General features: G+C 58.4%; 1 protein-coding gene across 1 annotated transcript in view; it reads right to left on the bottom strand.

Moving 5' to 3' along the window:
• Positions 1–21,477, bottom strand: part of PRDM15 (PR/SET domain 15) — an 81,258-nt gene that overhangs the window by 56,507 nt on the left and 3,274 nt on the right. The window contains exons 2-6 of the mRNA XM_036019836.1: positions 9,910–9,955; positions 9,296–9,389; positions 7,699–7,852; positions 4,979–5,231; positions 271–372 (exon numbers count right to left, since the gene is read on the bottom strand). Coding sequence (XP_035875729.1) covers positions 271–372; positions 4,979–5,231; positions 7,699–7,852; positions 9,296–9,389; positions 9,910–9,946 — 640 coding nt within the window. The 5' untranslated portion in view covers positions 9,947–9,955. The remainder of the gene's footprint in view (positions 1–270; positions 373–4,978; positions 5,232–7,698; positions 7,853–9,295; positions 9,390–9,909; positions 9,956–21,477) is intronic.

A 21,477-nucleotide genomic window follows, 5' to 3' on the forward strand; every position in this document is an offset into this window, starting at 1 on the left:
CACAAACAGGAACTGGGGGAGGCACTGGGTGGAGGGCGGGGCCCGGTCTCCGCGCACGCAGGTCTGTCTGAGGGGCACAGCCCCCCCCCCCAACACCCTCCCGGGGCTGAGCTGCTCCGGGAGGCTGCTGGGGAGCAACGCGGTGGCCGGCCGTGCGTCTTGCCGTCTAAAAGGCGTGGTGTGCCAGTGGCAGCGGACATCGCAGCGACCAACCGGGGACTTTGAAAAGCCTGACGCAACAGCCCGCCCCCCGCCCCGCGCCGCCCTTACCATTCAGGAGCTGCAGCTCCGGGAAGGTGGCGGAACACACCTTGCACGCCCACTGGCTCGGCTCCGACTCCACCGGGGCGCTGCTCTCCGGGGCGCCTGCAGCTTCAAGACAGAGACAAGGCGATCCGCAGCAGGTCCTCTGTCCCCGGACGCCCCGCCCCACAGAGGGTGCGCCTGTCCGCTCGAGAGCGCTTCCGAGGGTCCGGGCACCATGCGGTCCTCGCAGTTTTACACACACGGACTCGCTCGGTCCCCATGCATCTTCCCGTTTCTCAGATGAGGAGACCGGGCACTGAGAGGCGGAGCCATGGCAGCCTCAGGCAGGGTCTGGCCCCGCACGGAAGCGTGTCTTCCTCTAAGAAGTCAGCCCCAGGGGACCAGGCGGACCCTTTGAACGACCTCCAGGGAAAAATGCACCCTAAAGACGACGCCAAACTCCTCAGTCCCTTATCAGCTCACACCACGAGAGAGTGGGACCCGAACGGTGGCCAGTGCGCCCTGCGGCCGGTGTGGCCGCGGCCTCGGCCCAGCACTGTCCACCACGTTGGGCAACAACAGGAATTCTGTGTGACTGCGCAGTCCCGGACGGCGGTGACATGTGCTAGTGCCTCAGGGGACTGATTTTTTATTTCTATTTCACTTGAACTTAGATTTAAATGGCCCCCCGGGGCAGGTGGCTGCTGTCCAGGCGAGCCTCTAGTCTTTCTTCCTCTCGGGACCCGGGGGGCCAAAGGAGGGAGAAGGTGACCAGGGTCCACGGAAGACAGAGGGAGACCCTGGCTGGGGGGAGGGGACTGCGGCCTCCTTTAAAAATGCCTGAGGAGACCACATGGAGGGTATCAGCAGGGAGGGGGAGGTGGGAGGGTAGGGGAAAAGGTGCAGGGAATAAGTAGCATAAACGATAAGTAGAAAATAGACAGGGGGAGGGTAAGAATAGTATAGGACATGGAGAAGCCAAAGAACTTACATGTATGGCCGATGGACATGAACTAAGGGGAGAGGGGGGGATGCTGGTGGGAAGGGGTGTGCAGGGCGGAGGGGAATAAAGGGGGGGAATGGGACAACTGTAATAGCATAATCAATAAACTACATTTTAAAAAAAATGACTGATGCTCTTGTGGGACCTAAATGTTGGGGATGTGACCCCCTGGCCTGGTTTCTCTGAGCCCCGCCTGGCAGCCTGTCCACGCTGGCCTGGGGCCCCGAGCTGCCACCACCATGTCCACTCCCGTCACTGTACAGCCTGTGCCGACCCTCACAGGCCACGCGCTCAGCTAAGTCCCGGGTCCTTAACTAAACCATCCAGCATGGCGACTGCACAGGCTTTCAGTATTGGGGGGTGGGGCAGGGATTGGGAAGCACAGATCTTTCTGTATCAAAAACGAGCAACAAGGTTGCAAAGCATGGAAGAAAAAGACGTCAACCTTTGCTACCACTGTTTTCATGCCCCTTCTGAGTCCTTTTAAAATTAAAAAAGAAATGTAAGCGCACTATGAAACGTCTGTTATACTAAGAACAAACAGCGAGCAGAGGGTCAGGAGGGAGCGGAACCAGAAGCAGGAGCCCATGACGGGCCGCCCCCTCCCGCCCCGCCCCGATCTCTGCACGGCCCTCTGGGAACCCCCACTCGGAGGGAAAGAGCATTGGGACATGGGGATGAGCAGAGGTCAGAGCCAAGTTCCCATTTCTCACTTACCTCCTCACACACACGGGCGTCTAAAAGGACCACCGCCCTTGCCCAGGACAGTCCCAGGAAAGGAGGAGAGGCGGGTGGGCCGGAAGCTGCCCTGGCAGACCCACGTGAGTCCAGGCCCGTCTCCTGGAACAACGTCACTACCGTGAACGTGAGTTCAACGGGCCGGAAGTAAGAAACCCCCCGAGCAGGGGTCAGCGGGACTAATGAGAAGACCTGGTCGTGATGACTGCTGCATGTCCCCAAAGGTAAATAAGCATTCTTAAGGAAGAGAACAGCCAACAACCAGAAGGCAATGTTCCACAGGCCACAAAAGAGCAGTGTTTCCCCAAAGCGTGACACCTCAGCCATGACACAATGCCACAGAGATGGTGACCGCAGGGAAGGTGCTCCCCCAGGGGGTATCGAGAAGGGGTGCAGGTAAGGGAGAGCGAGCAGTGACTGGCTCGCACGGCGGGACCAGCCGGGTAAACACGCACAGCATTCTAGGGCGGGGAAAGACACGGCAGGACACGGGGTAGCAAGAAGCTCGCCAGGGCCCGGGGCGCTGCGTGTGAAGCCCGTCCCCGGGTGGGGAGCGCATTCTGCCCCCTGCGGACTGGGGCGGGGCTCACACCCCTGCGCGCCCGTCCGTCAGGGCTCTCGGACCTGCACCCTGGATGTCTCCGTGTCTCCCAGTGTGTCAGCCACGCGTCACCCGTGCCGCTCTAAAGAACACTAGCACGAGCCAGCCCAAAACGCCGAGTCGTCGAGTTAGAACGGTGATGTTCGGTGTGGTTTAGAACACGTGCCCACATGCACGACGTGTGCACGCCTCACCTTTTTCATCACAGAGGCAGTTTTGGGGACCCGATGTCGGAGGCCGACCCTGAGCCCCACAGCCGCCCGCTCAGACTCACCATGGTGGCCGATAACTCTCACTACATTCAAGAAATGCTTGTCATTTGTCCCGGAACAGAAAACCATGAACAGTATGTCCAAAATCTCAGAGTACCTAAGTTCACCGGTCTGGGGTGACCACGCCTCCCAGCCCATGCTGGCTGTCCCGTCATTGACAGCGTCCCCCATTCTCAGAAGCCTAGAGGAGGGACCACGGTCACCTTCGTGATCCTGACGGCCAGTGCTGGGACGACACAGCACCAGGCTTACTCCGTCCAAATCTGTTCTCTCAGACCTCAGCTCTGGGTGGAAAAGCTCTCTGGCAGGTAAACACAAACGGAACAACTACAACTCCAATAAGTGGCACCAGCCTCTGCTTTGACCTTGACCTTGAGCATCATGAGGGGTGTACCATCATCATCCAGGATGTAAGAGACAAGGTCAGCCTCTAACACCCCAAATCCCAACGTGCAGTCTGGGCTGCTCCCAGGTACAGTGTCAGCTGCTTGGGACGCGAGAGAACCAGGTCAGAAAGAGCCCTGCGACCTCAGGCCGCGCCTGGGGAGGCCAGCTCGGCACGCTGGGAAGTGCCGCCCGACCCAGTGGGGCGCCGCAGCGGTGCCTCCTTTGGGGGCCAGGCGCCTGCTCGTAGCAGATCCCAGAGGGTGGTGGAGAGTCACCGTCTCTCCAAACCCTTTCCATCCACTTCACTACCAAAGCAAGAACACCCCATAAAGCCCAGCCGTCCCGTGAACATCTCTGGGAAGGGGTGAGCCCCCACTGCCAAGCTTCCTTCCTTGTCCTGCTGCCGCCAGACCAGCAGTGGGGGCCGTCCCCACTCCACCAGCCCCACCCAGCCTGCACTGGGTTGCACAGGGACCCGGAAGCTTGGGATAGAGCCCCTGCAGTCGTCATGAAAGTAAGGTGAGGTCGGGCTGGAGGAGGGTGGGCCCCACACCCGGTGACTGTTGTCCTTGTAAGAACCAACACAGGGACACAGGGCAGCAGGGACCAGAGTGATGCAGCCACAAGTCAGGAATGCCAAGGGTGGCCTGCAGCACCAGAGCCCAGGAGACAGGCTGGAAAGGGTTCTCCCGCAGAGCCTCCGGGAGGAGCCAGCCCCGCCCCCACCTCCATCTCGGACTCCTGGCCTCCGGACCGTGGGACAATCTCTTCCTGCTGTTTGGGCAGTGTCACCGAGTCCTCCCCTCACACAGTGCCGGGTGTGTTGCCCGGGGCAGCTCACCAGACCTCGGCCACCTGAACACACACAGGACACACAGACCATCTGAGCGAGGAGGCTCCCACTCTGGAGCCCTTTCCTATCACACTGGGTTTGTAACGAAAAGGAGACAAGCCATTCGCTGCGGCAGGCCTGCCACTAGGGGGCGTCGGGGCAATAATCTCCGTGGCAACAAGAAACAGGTCTCCCCCACCGCACCAGGTGGAGTGCACACCAGCGCAGCTACGACGGGTGAAAGACGTCAGGCATCAGCCACGTCCCCGAGGACCCATGCCACCAGCCACCAAGACCCACAGGCAGGAAAGATTCAAACTCAACGGGTCCCCTTCATGAAGCAATGCTGGAACCCTGGTTCTCCGGACACGACTGATTGGCTTTTCCAACAGGAACGGCGGGTTTGGGCCAATCGCACATGTGACTTTTACCAGGTCTTTCTCTGAATGCGCACACATGCACGTACCCCACATTCTGGAGGAGGCTGTACGGGGGACCGCACAGCCCGGGGCCAGACCCTCCATCTCCTGCACTGTGACGGGGCAGGCTCCTCACCCTCTCCGGGACGGGTTCCCTCTGCCCCACATCAGAACAGCGCCCGACCTCAGAGGACCAGGCCGGGCCAGGACGTAGCTGGCTGTGCCCGAGGGCGGGGCTTACTGTAGCAGAGCTGAGAGGCACGACTTCCCACCCGCAAACGTCTGGTTTAGGGGCGAGCTCTTCTGTTGTCTGTCAGCCCGGACACTTACCAAGCAGAACAGCAGGCCCAGCCCCGTGGGGTCAAGACCACCCCACGCCCTCCCCACACCCAGCCAGCTCGCCAAGCACAGCCCCTCACTGCCGTCAGGCCCCTGCACGCAGTAGCCCGGGGGCCCGGCCCGAGAGAGGCCGCCACGTACCGTGGGCCCCGGGGCAGGCCTGCTTCAGCATGGGCTTGTCCATCTTCTTGGCGTAGAAGGCGGCGTACCACACGCGCAGCTCGGTGCCCGGCGGGATGTCCCTGGAGGTGGTGAAGTACACGTCGCCGCCGTGCTGGTAGGCCGTCAGGTTCTGGTGCGCGGGCTCCGCCGCCGGCCGCACCAGCATCATCCAGTTGCAGTCGTCCTCATTGGAGGTGTCGAAGCACACGGGGTGCCCGTCCTTCTGGAACACCTGGGGTGGGGGGGGCCCGCCGAGCAGGGTCTGGTTACCCACCAGTCTGCATGCGTGTGTGCGTCTGTGTGTGTGTGTGTGTTTGTGTGTGTCGGGGGTGGGGCGGGGCTGAGCACCCAGTCTAGACGGTGCAACACAGGGGGCTAAACCAGGCCCCGTGCCCGTCCTGTTTAGGGGGTTATACTATTTAGGAGGGTCTCAGGCAGCTTAGGTGGGTCACGGGCGAAAGGGAAGCGGCCGATACAGTGAAAGACCCAGGTGTCATCGGCAAACCCGAGCGCTACGCCTGGCCCAGGTGGGGACTGAGAGACCTGAGGTCTACACCTGGTCCAGGTGTCGCTGGGACACTTGAGTTCTCTGCACGGCTCAGCTGGGGGTCAGGGCGCCTGATTTTGACCTGTGGCCCAGGTGGGTGGCTGGGTAGTGCGACTCGTGGTCCAGGCGGCACCAGGAAACCCGAGGCCCACTCCAAGGCGCAGAGTTATCGGGAGACCCGAGTCCAACACTCGGCCGAGCTGGGCAGGGGGACACCTGAGGTCTCCTCAAGGTCCACTCGTGGACCAACTCTAGTCAGCTGCCAAGCGGGCGTGAAAGCATCTGAGTTCACTCTTGGTCTAGGTGGCATCAGGACACCTGAGTTCAACACCTGGTCCACATGTCACTGGATCGTCTGAGCTCTACACCTTGTCCAGGTACCAGCAGGACACCTGAGTTCCACACACGGCCTCGCTGGGAATGAGAATGACTGAGGTCTACTCCTGACCCAGGCAGGAAACGGACACCCGACTCCACACCTGCCCGTGCCCCGGGTGGGAATCCGGATGCCTCGGTTGTACTCAAGGTGCAGGTGTCATTGGGCTAGCTGGGCGCTACACCTGGTCCAAGTGTCATGCATTCTCCTGAGTGCTATGCACGGCCCAGGTGGGAATTAGGATGCCAGGTTGTACTCACAGTCCAGATGGGTGTTGGGACACCTGAGTTCTCCTGGCCCTATTACAGAGTGTGCAGTGACTTGGGCAAAGTCCCCTGTCTTTCTAAGACGAGCCCTGCTCCGTAACAGAGCACTGTTCCTTGTGCATTCAATGCAAGCAGGGAGCAGGGGGAGAAACGAGTGTTTTGAAGTTCAAAACACAAGTACAGTGGTTCTCGTCGCCTGTTTTCTGATGCAAGTATTACTCCCTCACCACAGGAGAAAAATCTCTCCCTTCTCCTGGGCTTCCCCCGTAGGGGCTCCCCACTGCGACCGAGCTGGAGGCCCCTCTGGGGGAGGGGGGAGCCCTTGGGAACTAGGGAGAGGGCAGAGAGGGCCACCGGGTGCCTAGTGACCCCAGCTGCTGTGGGGGGCGTGCTCCCGGGGGACCCTCTGCCCTCCCTCCCTCCAGGGGCAGAAAGCTGCCCCAGGCACACAGGTGCTTGAGGCTGAGCCGGGGCCGGACACAACTCGTGCCAGACTCGGACCCTCAGCATCGAGTCACCGAGAGGCGCACGCGGGACGGTTTCAAGGGGCCTCGGCCCACAGGGACTCTGCACCATGCGGCCTGGGCCCCATGAAGCCCGCAGCCAGCAGCCTCTTTCGTCCTTTCTCTCTGGCAAACAAGCCAAGTGCCTTTCCTTTCCCCCTCGTTTTTCTGACATCGGCCTCGAAAGTTCCTTTTCCCAAGGACTGCCCCAAACCTGAGGTCATCGATTTCGTCTCCGTCCCAAAACGTGAGTCCCTGCTGAGGGTGCCCAGGAAAAGCCCACCTCCGTGGGCAGCTGCTCCCTGCCCCGCGCCTTTCCTTGCTGCTCCTGCGCAGGCTGGCTCGGGGCCAGTGCTGCACCGGGCACAGGGACAGCCCACGAACAGCACCTGCGTCCCCCGGCCCTGGGGGCGCCCACGGGCCACACTTCAGTGCTGTAAGCCCTCCCTGCGCCTTCTGTCTCACTCTTCTCAGTTCCGCACGGGAGCTGCCCCACCCCTGTCTGGTGGGCTTTCGGAGCCGCCGCACTGTGCCGGGGTCTACCGCGGCCCAGACACGGCGCCGTCCTCTGGAAAGAGCCAGGCAGAGGACACTGGCTCTGCCCAGGGGTGGCAGCAGGCAGCCGTGCCAGCACACCACTGCCAGAGAGGACAGCACTGCCCGCCCCTACGGCCGGTCACTTCCTCCCAGGTCGTGACGGAAGGGAAGGCAGCATCTGGGTCTCCCCGTGCCTGGGCTCTAAACACACTCCCTTTCGTGGCTGCGGAGTGGGAAACGACGAAATGCTGACTTAACCTGGATGCTCCCGGGTCATGGAAAACACACTGGAGGGAAAAGGGGGAACAACTCTGCGGGAAAGCGAGCAGAACTGCGCCAGCTGGAGCCGTTTCCAGGACGCCTGGAAGCCACGGGCACTCTGGCCCCGGCGCCCGCTCATTCGGAGGGCGGTCACCTCGGAGGGCGGTCACGCAGCGCCCGGTTCCCTGGTTCCCCGGCACGGCCCTTACCTTCAGCGGAAACGCGGACTCCTTCTCCCACTTGGCGACTCTCCTGGACTCGAAGGGGCCGAACTGGGTCCGCTTGACGAGCTGCGTCACGGCGAACACGCCCTCGGCTCCGTCCTCCAGCCGCCGGATCTCCAGGTTGGAGGGGAGGGACGACCTGACCGAGGAACAAAGCCGGTCCCTGAGCGCTGTTGGCCGGAGCCAGGCCAGCACCCAGACACAGGCGGTGCAGGTGAATGAAAGAAAGCTCGCTGTCACCCACCACCCAGGGCAGCCAACAGAGGGCGGTTGCAGTCCCCACCCGCCTGAGGCAGAGCCAGCACACCCATCCTCCAGGTGCAGGGTGCGGTGGGCCAACAGGCACCGTGTGGACAGCCCTTGCCCGCGGAAGCACCCAGGCCGGGAAGGGGGAAGACCACAGGAACCCCGAGACCAGGCGTCACGTGGGAGGTTCCACGGGAAAGGCAGGAAGAGCCACGGCATTCCAAAGGCCAGAAAGGGGCTTCCAGCTGGGCCGGACTGACTGCCTTCGTGGAGGAGGTGGCCTTTTTGAGTAAACTAGGAGAGTGTCCAGGATGCGGTGCCGTGGGAGAGGGCACAGGGGCTGGGCCTCCAGTGCGGGCCAAGGCATCAGAGGGAACCCGACCTCGGACGGACGGCCCGGCTGTGGGGTGAGCGCTCCCAGTGAGCTCTGTGGGGCAGTGGCAGGCGGCCGCTGAAGGCTCTGGGGGAGGCCAATCCAATCTCTACGCAAAAATATAATCTCTGTTTTGAGGAGGAAAGTCACAGTGAGGAAAAGTAAATAAATAAAGAGGCTGGACAACCGGTTGGGGGGCTTCCAGAAATAGCACTGAGAAGGTAAGTACACGTCTCCATGTGCCAGGCACTAGACCACTATGATGACTCAGTGATTGGACGGGGGCTCTGTTACTCTGCTTGCTCTACAGACGAGGCAACTGAGGGGCAGAGAGAATGCCTCATCCAAGTTCAAAGAGCTGGCACGTGGCCGACCCGGGCTGTGAACCAGTAGCCACTCAGTCCTTGCCCCGCCCCAGCAGGTGACACGGCCCCCACAGGGACATGCGGACCTGCAGGTGCTTATCTGCAAGCTGCCGTGGCTTCTTGCTGCCTGCATTCACTGCCGCCCCCAGCCCCACCCTGCCCGGCCAGGCCCACGGTGGGCATCCACCAGCAGGAGGGCAGGCCCAGATCCGGCCACAGGGAACCCATGCGAGCAGACCCGCCACTTGGCCATCGCTCCTCAACCCGTAAACCAGCCCTGCCAATCGGTTCCTCCGTGGTGCCCGTCCGGGTCTCCGCCTGGCTCCTCAGAGCCACGAACCAGATACAAGCCGTTCCCTCTGCAGCCTCAGAAACATGCCTGGCTCCTCCCGGGGACACGTGATGTAGCCCACAGGGGGACGAAGTCACAGATGCAAAGCCAAGGGCAGCCCTCCTCACTGGAGTCTGTCCTCCCCTTTCAGCCGAGTCCTCCCCGCTGGCAGACGTGGGGGCCGCCAGGCCCTCACTGCAGCCGTGGCCACACAGACCGCCCCGTCTGCCAGGCGGACCTGGAGGAACAGCCAAGGCGGTCACTCACCTGGCCCTGCTCAGCACGAAGGAGTCCTTGACCATGACCACGGGGCCCAGCTCCGGACACTCGGAGTCGTGGTACTGACTGCAGTCTTCACACCCTGCAAACACACGTCCGGCGTCAGGGCGGGGCCCCAGGCCCCGGAAGCTTGCACTCCCTGCCCATCGGGGGGCTGACGCTGCCCCCCACATGGGTGAGACAGTGCGAACACAGGGCGAGGAAAGGCCCGGCTCTGCGGGGTGTTTCAGTGGGAGGAGAGTCTTCCCAAGGGATGGCGACAGATGAAAACTCACCCACCGCGCGTGTTTACGATAAATCTAAGGCATCGTAAGTCACTGTCCAAAGCCCTGGGTTACGTTTCGGGATCAACTTCTGCCCCCCGAGAAGTGCCTTTTGCAGGGGACTCTGGGAAAGACGAACCTCTTAAAACGACACCCCTGCCACCCATGTCTCTCGTGTAATAAACCGTGTTTCTTAGGGCGAGCAAAATCACTTCAGCCGCAAAAGAAACCGCGCTTCTGTACTGGAGAGGCGCAGTGTGGACCCGAGGACGCGACTCTGCCCCAGCAGCCGGCGCCACCCCGCCCAAGGCACGCCGGAGGACAGGCTGGGCCACTCACAGATGAACATGATCTCCTCACTGCCGTCCTCAGCCATCGCTGCCACCTGTCGGGACACGAGAGAGTGGCGTTAGTGACGGGCTTTCTGCTGAAGTGCTTCTGAAAGGAAGTTCTTGCGCACGGCCTCCCAGCGCCCCCCCTGCAGTGCCCCCCCCCCCCCCCCCCGCATGGCAGGACGGGGCTGGGGGCCTCCAAGTGTGTTCTCGCCTGAAACAATGTTGCTTCTTCATGCGAGCCACTGACTGGGGTGACTTCTAGATTAGGAAGCCTTCGTGAATGCAGACTTTCACCTTCTTATATCAGCCATGCTTCCATTTGTAAAATAAATACGTCACCATTTTTTTTAACTTTCTTTTTTTTTTTAGATTTATTTATTTTTAGAGATGGAAGGAAGGGAGAAAGAGAGAGAGAGAAACATCAATGGGCGGTTGCTGGGGGTCATGGCCTGCAACCCAAGCATGTGCCCTGACTGGGAATCGAACCCGCGACACTGTGGTTTGCAGCCCGCGCTCAATCCACTGAGCTACCCCAGCCAGGGCTAATATGTTACCATTTTTTAAGAGCCAGTTTTCACACTGCCACTTTCCCCCACTCCCGGACTGTGAATTCTTCCAGGACGACTGCATCTAGGGCAACCTCTGTTCTTCTTCAGCTGCCGGCTCATGCCCGAAACCCAGGGGCCTAAAGCAACCATGACACCTCGGAGGAGGGCCCCCTGCTCGCCACGAAACCCCTGTCAGACCCGGTCACTCCGAGTTCCTAATCATCCTTTGAGGTACAGCTCAGGAGTCACCTCCACCGTGGGCAGCTGAGCTTAGGCCCCCCGCATATTTGCAGGGTGATCTGGACATGTTAATTCTAGAGCCTGGAAATAAAAAGGCCCACCTCACGCGGTTCTGGGGGGGCAGAAAGGACGATACACCCAGCATGTGTTGATCCCATAATGTGTCACTGCATAATGATCCCCCCTCCCACGCCCTCCATCCCCAGAGAGACCAACCCAGCGCACCCTCCTGCATCCCACTTCTCGTCCCAGCCCCTGTGATGTGGACACCTTTGGGGAAGGGGTGCGGGCTGGCGCTTCCTGAAGGCTATTCCGCAAGGCACCCCTCTCCCAGGAGCTCGAAGAATGACACACAGACAATGCAAAGTCCAATGAAAACTCGGATTTGCCGAACACACGTCTGCCCTGTGGCAGTGAGGTAGCAAGGAAACAAAGCAGGGAGCCGGGAATGCCAATTTGCCCTCAAAGTGCCAGAAGACAAATAACCAGGGGGTATTTTTTCCTGCAGTCTCTACTCCAGTCCGTCCCTCCCTTGGGCACGCCCGCCTTCTCCCACCTGGACGGTGGCTCTCCTGCCCTGCCCTGGGGGGCCCACCCACTTCCCACGCTGCACAGCGCTCTTCCAGAGCCCAAACCCAGTCGTGCAAGTTGCCAAACTGACACTGAAGGGCTTCCCACTGTTCCCGGGACCCAACCCAAACCCACCAGCCTCCAGTGCCCGCCTCCCCCGAGCTGACCCTCCCCGGGCACAGCAGGCTTGGTTTATTTAGCTCCAGCTCCTTCCTGCCTCCAGGCCTCCCCCACGATGCTCCCTGTGCCCGCAACCTCTGCCCCTCTCTGCCGCGGGCTTCTTGTCTTAATCTAATCGTCACTTCTCTGGGCAGCACTCTCTGATCCACCTGCCCAAATTAGGGCCCTTGTAACCCTTCCTGCAAGCAGCCCGCAATTTCCCTTCACCACAGTTTTCACCGTCGAGACGCTCCGTGTACATATGCTGCTTATCTGGTGTCTCCCCGCCACTGGACCTGGGGGCCAAGAGGCAGGAACCACCTGCACATGCTCAGCGCCTGCGTGGCCGGGCTCTGGGTCCCACCCCCCGAGCAGGCCAGGCCTGGGGCCAGGTCCTGCTCCTTTGTGGCCTCCTGGGGGGGCGGCTGTACTGGCCTGTCCTGCTTCCACAGGGCTCCTGCCTCCCCTCCCCTGGACACCGAGATTGGTTGCAGGTTTTCAGCGACACATACGGGAAAGAAAGTTTGAACAGAAAATCTCTGCTGGTCAAGAAATCTCGCAAACCAGTAGTGGTGCTACAGGCAAGGGCAGCTCTTCAGGAAAGCGCCTGGAGTCCCCGAGAACACCTGATCGGCTCTAACGAGACAGCATCCTGCTCTCGCCCAGGCATTGCTGGGACATCTGCCGCCGCCACCAGGCTGTGCTAACGGGCCACGAGGGAGCCTCTCCTCCCATGGACACTGCAGGATGTGGGGCTGCCGGGGCCTGCTGGAGGGACAACAAGGGGGCTGGGGAACGACCCAGATTTGGCCAAATAAACGTGTCCTCATCTTCCGCTTCCAAGGAGAAGCTGGCCAACACTTCAGCTCCCCAAGGAAACACCACACATTCCACAAGGGGGGAAAGATCTAGAACAACGTGCTTTCCTGCGGCCACCAGGCAGGTTCAACACAGTGGCACACCTGTCTGGGGCATGAGCCCGGCCCTCGGGCAGGCAGTAGGGGGGCCGGGTCCTCTCCAGGCTGCGGAAGCGCACTATCCGGGACTGAGATGTGAGGCACCCCACCGCTACCCCAGCGTGGTGCACACAGACACCTCATCACACAACTTCCAGTTCCGCACACATTTTCTGCAAAAAGCACGGTGTTGCTGCTCCACCCCCGGAGTTCTAAAGCCTGTAGCTCTTCGAGGGCTGGCCTGCGAGGGCCAGGGAGTGGCCCTTCACCCCACACAGGTCCTGCACTCAGGCCCCAGGCAAGCGGGCCCCCCCCAGAGGGCCCTGGGGGGCGGGGGGAGGAAGCACAGGCTCGGTCCGAGGCAGCACACGTGCTCAGGAATGTTTCTTAAGACTATTTAATGCGGAGGTGACCACGCTTGTCCCTCAAACACACGGAGTCCTACGGCACTGGTCTTGCTGGCCTGGCTGACTTCAGTTGGCACGATGGCCTCACGGTCCATCCATGCAGTGGCGGGGGTCAGAACACCCTTCCTTTTCCCAGCGGGAACGTGCTCCATGGTCTGGATGGACCATGTTTTGTGTACCTGTCCGTCTGCTGTCAAATGCTTGGGTCACCCACCTCCACGTTTTCCCTGTTGTGACCGATCGCCGCGGGAGCACATGCGTGCAGATCCCTCCTGAAGGTCCTGCTTCCGCGCTCCAGGGCACGTGCACTGGGCTGGCCAAGAGTCCGCTCAGTTTTTTTAGTGAAATAAAAGACACGCTCTTCATTTTCACCAGCAACTTCACTGATGTGGGTGTTTTGAGTATGTCGGCTATCTCCTGCATGGTGTGACATCGATTGTTCTCAATTAGTGTCTCGACCGGACAGCTGCCAACTTCAGCCGGTCTCCCCAACCGCGGAGCTTCCACCGCCCAGCGAGATGTCTCCAGCCGGAGCTTCTCGAACCGCTGCTGGCAGGTTCGCCCAGTTCCAGCACCGTCTCCACACTCCAACCAGACCTTCTCTCGAGTCTCAGCTGCGGTCTTTCCTTCCTTGGAATAATAAAGCATCGTGTGCTCAAAATGTTGCTTATTTTCTTCCATCTTCAACGTTAAAAGGGCTACACAAAAATTTACCAGCTTGGTAAGTTGTTTTAAATGCAAGCTGATAGGGCAGCTGTCACACATCTGTCACACATTGAGACAATCTCACAAAATAATTTTCAATGAAGTTAAAGACAACTAAGCGGCACTAGAGCCACCTTCTGGAAAAATCCAAAGGAACGTTTTGGCCAGCCCAGTGCTTACAAAGGGGACGGCTGGGCCACGTGACCGCTCTGCGTGCAGTTTTCTGAGGGCCCCCTTGCTGTTTCCCACGGCGGCCGCCCCACGGCACACTCACACCCACGGGGCACAAGGGTTCCCACCTCTCCACACCCTCTCCAACACGTGTCGTTTTCTGATTTTTTAAAAAATACAGTAGCCATCCTCAAGGACGTGAAGTGGTAAAAGATTATTTTTTAATGTGATCTACAAAGGCTGGGTTTTAGGAAAAGTAATCCGCTTTGAAACACTGGAAAATAAAAAGCCTTATAATTTTAAAACCCAGGCAGTAAAAATAACTCAGAGAAAAAGGCGTTTTCGGGGAGGCTGCCCATGTGACTGTGAGACAAAGATCACCTGGTCTGCGACCCTGGCAGGGCGTGCCTGGCCATCCCGCCCACTTCCGTGACAGAGGGGGACAGACATAGGAGGGGGCAACAAAGGCGGACGCCCCGGGAGTCTGTTCCTGGCCTGGGTGACTTCCCACGGCTCGTCAGGGTCCACAGCAGCGCTCTCCAAGGGACACAGAAGGCGAGCCACACCTGCAATATGATTTCGGCTGCTGTTTAGTTTTGAACTATTATAGAGTCACGGGAAGTTTCAATTACAGCACGGAGAGGCCCCGTGCACCTTTCCCAAGGTTTTTTCCCAAGGCTTGTATCTTACCTAACTATACACAATACCCAGACTCTCATGTGACTGTAGCACTAGGAACTGCACGCTATCGAAGCCAGGGAACTGACCTTGGCCCCAGACACGTGCACGTAATTCCATGTCGTTTTCTCACAGGTGTCCGTTCCCGCACCCAGCACTGCAATCAAGGCCCAGGACTGTCCCGTCGCTAAGAAGTCCTCGATCGTGGGTTCCCGTTATAGCCACCTCTGTTCCTCACACCATTCCCAACTCCATCTCTGTAATTTCTCATTTCAGGAATGTCATATAAACGGAATCATACAATATGTGATCTTCAGAGACAAGCTCTTTTTTTTTTAAACCTCCGCATACTGCCCTGGAGACCCATCCAGGTCACTGCGTTTATTGATAGTTCATCCCTCTTTCCTGCTGTATAGTATTCCACGGCACAGCTGGACCATCACTCCCCGAAGAACACTGCAGTTTCTCCCCCTTTTTGCCCAGGACAAATAAAGCTGCTATAAAAACCATGCTCCGGTTTTTCCATGGACATAAGTGGTCATCCCTCCAGGATAAATGCCCACGCATGCAGTCTCTGGGCCGCGTGTTAAGTGGACACTGCGAAAACGGAAGGCGGCAGGAAAAGAGGACGACCACGCTCCAGAGGAGGTGGCTCCGTAACAGAAGCCACGGGCATGGTCTCCGGGAGCTGGTGAAGACGGCAGACCCAGCATGGGTGTCGGGCTGGGCTGGTGACACAGGGCAGACCCAGCCTCTTCCCCGGCACCAGCACGGGGCTCACAACCATCACTGCGGCCATTCTCACCAGTTACAGCGGCTCCTGCTGGGGTTTCCGTTTGCATCTCCTCCCCTAATGACCAATGAGACTGAGCATCTTTCCACGTGGTTATATTTGCCCGTTGTAAATGCTCTTCGGTGAAATGTCCCTTCCCGTCTTTTGCCCACGTTCTAGGTGGACTGTCTGGGGTTTGGACCGCTGAGATTTGAAAGCTCCTTATATTTAGATCCTTTGTCAAAGAGGCAGCTCGCAAATATTTCCCCCCTGCTCACGGCTCGTCTCTTCGTCCTCTTCACAAGGCCCCTGCAGGACAGAGGTGTTTGATTTGGGGGAAGTCCAACTTATCAGTTTTTCCTTTCAGGGATCGTGCTTTTGGTGCCATTTCTAAGACCTGTGCACTCGGCCCCAAGTCCCGAAGATGTTCTCCTACATTCTTGGAAAAGACTGACAGCTTTACATTTTACAGGCAGTTTCCAATTTGAGTTAACGTTTATGTGAGACGTGCGGCTGCGGTCCAAGTTCATTTTCATGCTCATAGAGCGGCGTCGGCTCCATTCAATTGCCTTTGCACCCTTATCCAAAACCAGCTGACCACGTTTGCGTGGGTCTATTTCTGGGTTCTCGCTTCTGTGCTATTGATTTCTGTGTCTCTCCTTCCGCCAGCGCCACACCGGGCGGAGATCAATCAATACCATCCTGCCTGCCGGCATCGCTTCATAGTAGATCTTGTCACTGGGCGGACTGGCTCCCCTGCTTGCTTCTGTCTCCAAGTCCTCTCTGCCGTTCCAGCTCCTCTGGCGCTCCGCACAGATTTTAGGACAATCTTGTCTACATGGACAAAAATCCTTGCCAGGATTCACATGTGTATGTTTGGTAACATTTTATTTAACAGCATATATCCCAAATACTATCATTTCAACATGTAATTCACATTAGAAATCATTCATGACTTTTCTCATGCGACATCTTGGAAATCCAGTCTGTGTCTGATACTGCGAGCCCTTCCTAACCCAGATCGGCCGAGTCGCGAGTGCCCCGCAGCCAGCGCTGGTCCGGAGGCGCGGGACACTTTGCTAAGCAAGAGGGACATTTCCCAGGGGACACGCCCTCATGACACCATTAAAGCGTTAAGGAAAAAATTGTGAAAGGGAAAAAGCAGACAAAAACCAAGTGATTTTTACCAATGTGCTGCGGAACTGTTCCAAAAGGTGGTCTGTGGGGGCCAGGGAGGGGGTAGCAGGTGGGCAGACAGCAGTCTTGTGACCAGCACGCTTGTGACACGCTGCAATCCCCATTCTGGAGTCTTGTCACAGCAGGGCACACGAGAGGCCCTGAGAGGTCCCGCAGTAAAGTCTGTGGGAACGTGGGCAGCTCCTGAACTTCCCTGGACCGGAAACCGCCCCCCACCCCACAGCCAGCAATTCACGTGGGAGACCCACAGTCCGGCGCACAGACTCTGGGGGTCGGTGCGAGGGAAGGGGCTGGTCCTGCTGTGACAGGAGAGGCAGCAGGGACCGGGCAGCAAGCCCGGCTCTGCCATTTCCCGGATGGGAGGCCTTGAGCTAGTTTCCCTCCATGGGCCTCAGTTTCCTCACCTGTGCAAGGAGAGGGTTAGAGGAGCTACTCTGAGCCCCTTCCCAGCCTGCAGAGGGACACACCATTTCTCACTCTAGGTCATTGCTAGGACCTCACGCCATGGTGGCTCTCAAAGATTCCCATCCCATAATCCTCTACCAGCACCGCTGCTGTGCTGCGGATGTGTTTTTCAAAAGCCAGCTTCCGTGTTACAGAGAAATGGCACCCGGAGCAATCACCCCTCGACGTGTATTAACCAAGGAAGTTCAAACTCATGAATTTGGCACTGACAGCTCTGTAAACAGGCTGGGACCTCCCTTTCTTTCTAATCTCACTTCACCCGATACGTGACGTGCCGCTCCAGCCAAATAAAGTGACACCCTGCCCCAAGAGCTTTCATCTCTGGATTTTCTCTGCTCCCCCACTGCACCCCCTCCCCCACCTGCACCACGGCCTCTGTCTCATTCGGGTCCTTTCCTCCCTCCCCGTCTCGGTCTGGCTGCCTGTGGTTGCAAGTGCCACCGGTAAAACCCCAGGCTGCCACTGCTTAGCCCACATCCTTCCTCACTGCCACAGTGAGCCCACTGTGGCAGCCTTCAGAGGCTAGTTTCCTGGAGCCATGTATGTCATCTGCCCCGCCGACTCCCAGTCCAGGATCTGCAGGCGTCTGGCGGAGGGTCGTGACGGCAGGCAGGGGAAGCCCAGAGACCCTCTGCGTGTACCGTAACAGGACGGAAGCCGATCAGCGGGACTCCGCCGTGACCGCAGACAGCCCGCCAGCAGCCGCCCGACTTCAGCCGTGGGAATCGGGGGCAGCAGGGGCACCCGAGTGACGTGACACACACCTGCATGACCTACAAGGTCAAAGCCAGCCCCCTGGCCAACTCCAGCCACCTCTCAGGGCAAGGCTCTTCAGTGCAACAGGGCGGCGGGGTGTCTCACCTCCACTGCTTGCTTTTGCTCCAGTGTAAGATCATTTTTATCCTAAAACGAAGGCTATAAAGAATACACACAGCCTCAGAAGCCAAAGAGCACCCCCTCCTGCCCCCCTCCTTTCTGATCCCATTCCCAGGTCGACCCCTCTCAAGTCCGTGGGTTTTTCTGCTAAACCTACTTCCACATCTTGAAACAGCAGGTTTCTGCTGGGATCCCCAGAACTCTCAACCTCGGGGGCTGCAGTTTTAGCTCTTATTGTGGTCAGCTTCCTGACACGCTCTCCCCTCCCGTCACTCCCCAACGCAAGCCTGGCCGAACCAGAGCGCGCGGTGTGATGGCTCTGGAGGTACCGCTGGGGGCTCGGGAAGCTGCTCCACAGGGAGCTCCGGTCCATCACTAACGCACTTCGTTTCCAGGGGCAACTAATGTAGTATTTTATTTGCTGCTGCAGTATGTCGATTTTATGTTGTTTTATGTGCACGCTAGTGTTGTGATTTGCCCAAGTCTTGTGCTGCTGCTCATGTGTAGGTCTTGCTGTGCGTTGATCCTGTGCTGCTGCTGTTTTGGGGCGGTCTCGTCGGGTGCGAGTGTTGTGGTGTGCCGTTTCTGCAGTCTGCGGGAAGCTCTGCTGCTCGGTGTGGGCCACCTCGTGCTCTGTGCAGGTTTTGTGTGGCTGTGTGCAGATGTTGTGTGCTGCTGGCTGTCTGTGTGCGGGTTTTACTGTATTGTTTTTGTGCAAGTCTTGTGTTGTGTGTAGATTTTGTTGTGCTGCTTTCTGTAGGTTTTTGTGCTGTGTGTGACTGCCGTGCTGCTTTGCTGGTTGTGTGGAGGTTACGGGGTGTGTATGTGTGTGTGGAGTCTGGTGGCAGAGGCAGCCGTGCAGTGGGCAGGGTAGCCACGGCTGCATCCTTGCCCATTCTGCAGCAGCTCCTCCTACGGTTTGTTTTTCACAGGGTCCAGCTGGTGGCGGCCCAGAGGTGTGTGGAGCCCACCCTTCCCGTCCTGGCTGCCCGTCAGGCCTGACGCAGGCCAGCTGCTGGGCCTTCCCTTCACCGTCACCTGAGTCTGTCTGTTCTCTTGGTGTACCTGGAGTTCCTGTTTCCCTAGGCCTCCTGCTTCCATTTTCTCAGTTTAGTCCTTCAGTCTGGGGGGCACATTTTCCTGTAGTTTCCTTAGAATGGGGCCTAGGAGGTACCTCTTTGGAGAGGGCTTACCATATCCACAAATGTCTTTGTTCTAACCCCACGTGATGGCTGGCTTGCCTGGGCGCATGGTCGTTTTGCAGGGCTCCATCGCCCTCCAGCTGCCAGTGTTACAGCTGACGAATCTGGTGTCTCTCTGGCCAGCAAACTTTTGTATGTGACTCCCGACCCCAGATCTTTCAGAAATTTTTGTTTTAGCTGCAGGGACCTCGAGTTTCCTGACCTGCTTCGATGCTGGGCACGGGCTGGCCCTTTGACCCTGGCACTCGTGTCCTTCGGCCTGAAAATCTTCTTGTATTATTTCTTTCATAATTCCTTCTGTTCGCTCTTTCTTAACCTCTTAGTTTCATCAAAGATGACAGCTGTATTTCTGATTTTCACATCTGGCTCTTTAAGAGGGATTTCTCAGCAAAAAAGGTGAGAGACAGGCCTTCTCTCTGTCATCTTAAGAATAGAAACTGAGGTAGCATTAACGTTACCATGTTGGTTAGAGCTTTAGCTGGCAGTCCTCTCTTTACTTAACAAAAAAGGGAGTACGTGAGTACATGAGTACCAAGTCTTATTACATAACGGGCCTGTTGTGACAGACAGAGGCACCCTGGGACCTCTGAAAGACCCTCGTGCACCCTCAGCCTAGGGTTGGGGAGCCCTGGAGAGAGAATGAGCACCAGGTCAGAGCACCGAGTCCGGAGGAGGCAGGTGCGCTGGGGGACAGGGACCAAGAGAAACACCAGGAAGCCAGACCACAGGGCCGATCAACAGAGCCGAAGCGGCCTGGTCGGACAGGGATGTCTGTAAACCTCTTGACTAAAAAGGTGCTAAAATTATGTTATGTTTTTAGTCACAATAAAAAGCAAACTTTCTGTAACTAATTAGCATCCACATCTTTTAAACTGACAACAGGCCAAAGGCCTTGAGAGTGATGAAACACTCGGGGTACTCCTTCTCAGAGACAGACTCTTTGTCCGGCAGGTATAGGCCCCTCTCCCCAGAGAGCAAGTAAGAAGTGACCGCCCTCTCGCAGGAGGCACGATCGAGGGACACTCTGCTCCTCACGAGCTGGCTCCCAGCGGCACCACGGGCACACGGCCCATGGCCGAGGGTGTTCCGACCACACCCGCAGCGCACCGACGCTCGCAGCCGGGAGGTGGAGACGCAGACCTCGCTGGACGTCGACAGGTATTGACAAGTCACACGGAGCCAAACACACAGGGCGCCTCTCAGGTAAGGAGCAAAGGCGTCATCTCTGAGAAACCCAAGTTTCAACGGTATGGAAGTTTGGGGAAACAGGACACCATGGGCCCTGGAAGACTCAAGGGGAGGACTCGGAGCTGGGCTTCCCCGGATCTTGCTGGGAAGAGAGGCCTCGACCGGGCCCCCACGATGACCCTGAGCTGCCTGCCCAGCCGGTCCGAGGACCCCTCCCAGACCCAAATCATCCAGGACCGGCCTCTACATCCCCTTCTTCTCGTTTCCTCTTCCAGAAACTCTCCCTCTCTCCAACTCCCACCTAATCTTTTTTTTTAAGGTTTTATTTATTTATTTTCAGAAAGAGGGGAAAAGAGGGAGAAAGAGAGGGAGAGAAACATTGGTTGGTTGCCCCTCGAGTGCCCCCCTACTGGGGACCTGGCCTGCAACCCAGGCATGTGCCCTGACAGGGATCGAACCAGTGACCCTTTGGTTTGCAGGCCAGTGCTCAATCCATGAGCTGTACCAGCCAGGGGTTTTTTGTTTGTTTGTTTGTTTCTAAATATTTTATTTACCCACCCAGTCTTTAAGACCTCATTCAAATGGCCCTCTTCCCTGAGGCCTTCCTGGCCGCACTTGTCACACACCACGCGGGCACGCCGCACTCACCCTTCCCAAGGAGGCCCGACCTTTGTTATCAACACCCCTCTCTGCGGCAGCGAGCCATGCCCCCTGGGCTACTCACACGGGCTTCTGACAGCACCCACTCACCCCTCCCCTCCACTGCCCCGTTTCCGTTTTCTCCCATGGCAAGGATCCTGGGAAGGGCTTCCTCACTTTCCGTTCTCTCTTCAGTGGGAAAACGTGCCCCCCCCCCCACTTCACCTGGCCGCCCATCCCTCCCTCCACCAGCTCCGGGCCCTGGGCAGCACCCCACAGTGGGCCCGCACCCTCCCTCTGGGAAACCTTTCTTCTGTGGTCTCCAGCCCTTTTCTTCTTTCCGACCTGCTGGGTGCTCCTTCCCAAGCCCCTCTTTGTTCCCATCTCAGCTCCTGTCCAAAGCCACGGTAGCAGCTGGACGAAGCTGGCCCCCGGTCCTCTCTCCCTCTGCGCCCAGCACGTACTCCCGTCACCTCCCAAGCCCATGGCCCAGTCCAGCACTGGCCCTCCCAGGGCCCCAGACCCTGCCCGGTGCCTGGTTGCAGGCACCAGCAAGCATTTTGCTAATATTCCTGCAACAGTGTTTTTACCAGATGCTCTTCTCTGCCCTTAAGCTGACAGTGTAAGCTGGCATCCCTGGTCTAAACAGCTGCGAGGGACGTAAGTCTCCAGGATATTATAGATATTGACTTCTGAAAATGCAAGCGTTATGTCACTCTTCTAAGTGTGTCTGCTGGACTCCACGGGGCGGTGCCCACTGCCTCCATTTACGAAGCACACGAAGGCGCTCCTCCTGGAC

The sequence above is a fragment of the Phyllostomus discolor genome, chromosome 2 (assembly GCF_004126475.2).
Source record: "Phyllostomus discolor isolate MPI-MPIP mPhyDis1 chromosome 2, mPhyDis1.pri.v3, whole genome shotgun sequence".
Lineage (NCBI taxonomy): Eukaryota > Metazoa > Chordata > Mammalia > Chiroptera > Phyllostomidae > Phyllostomus > Phyllostomus discolor.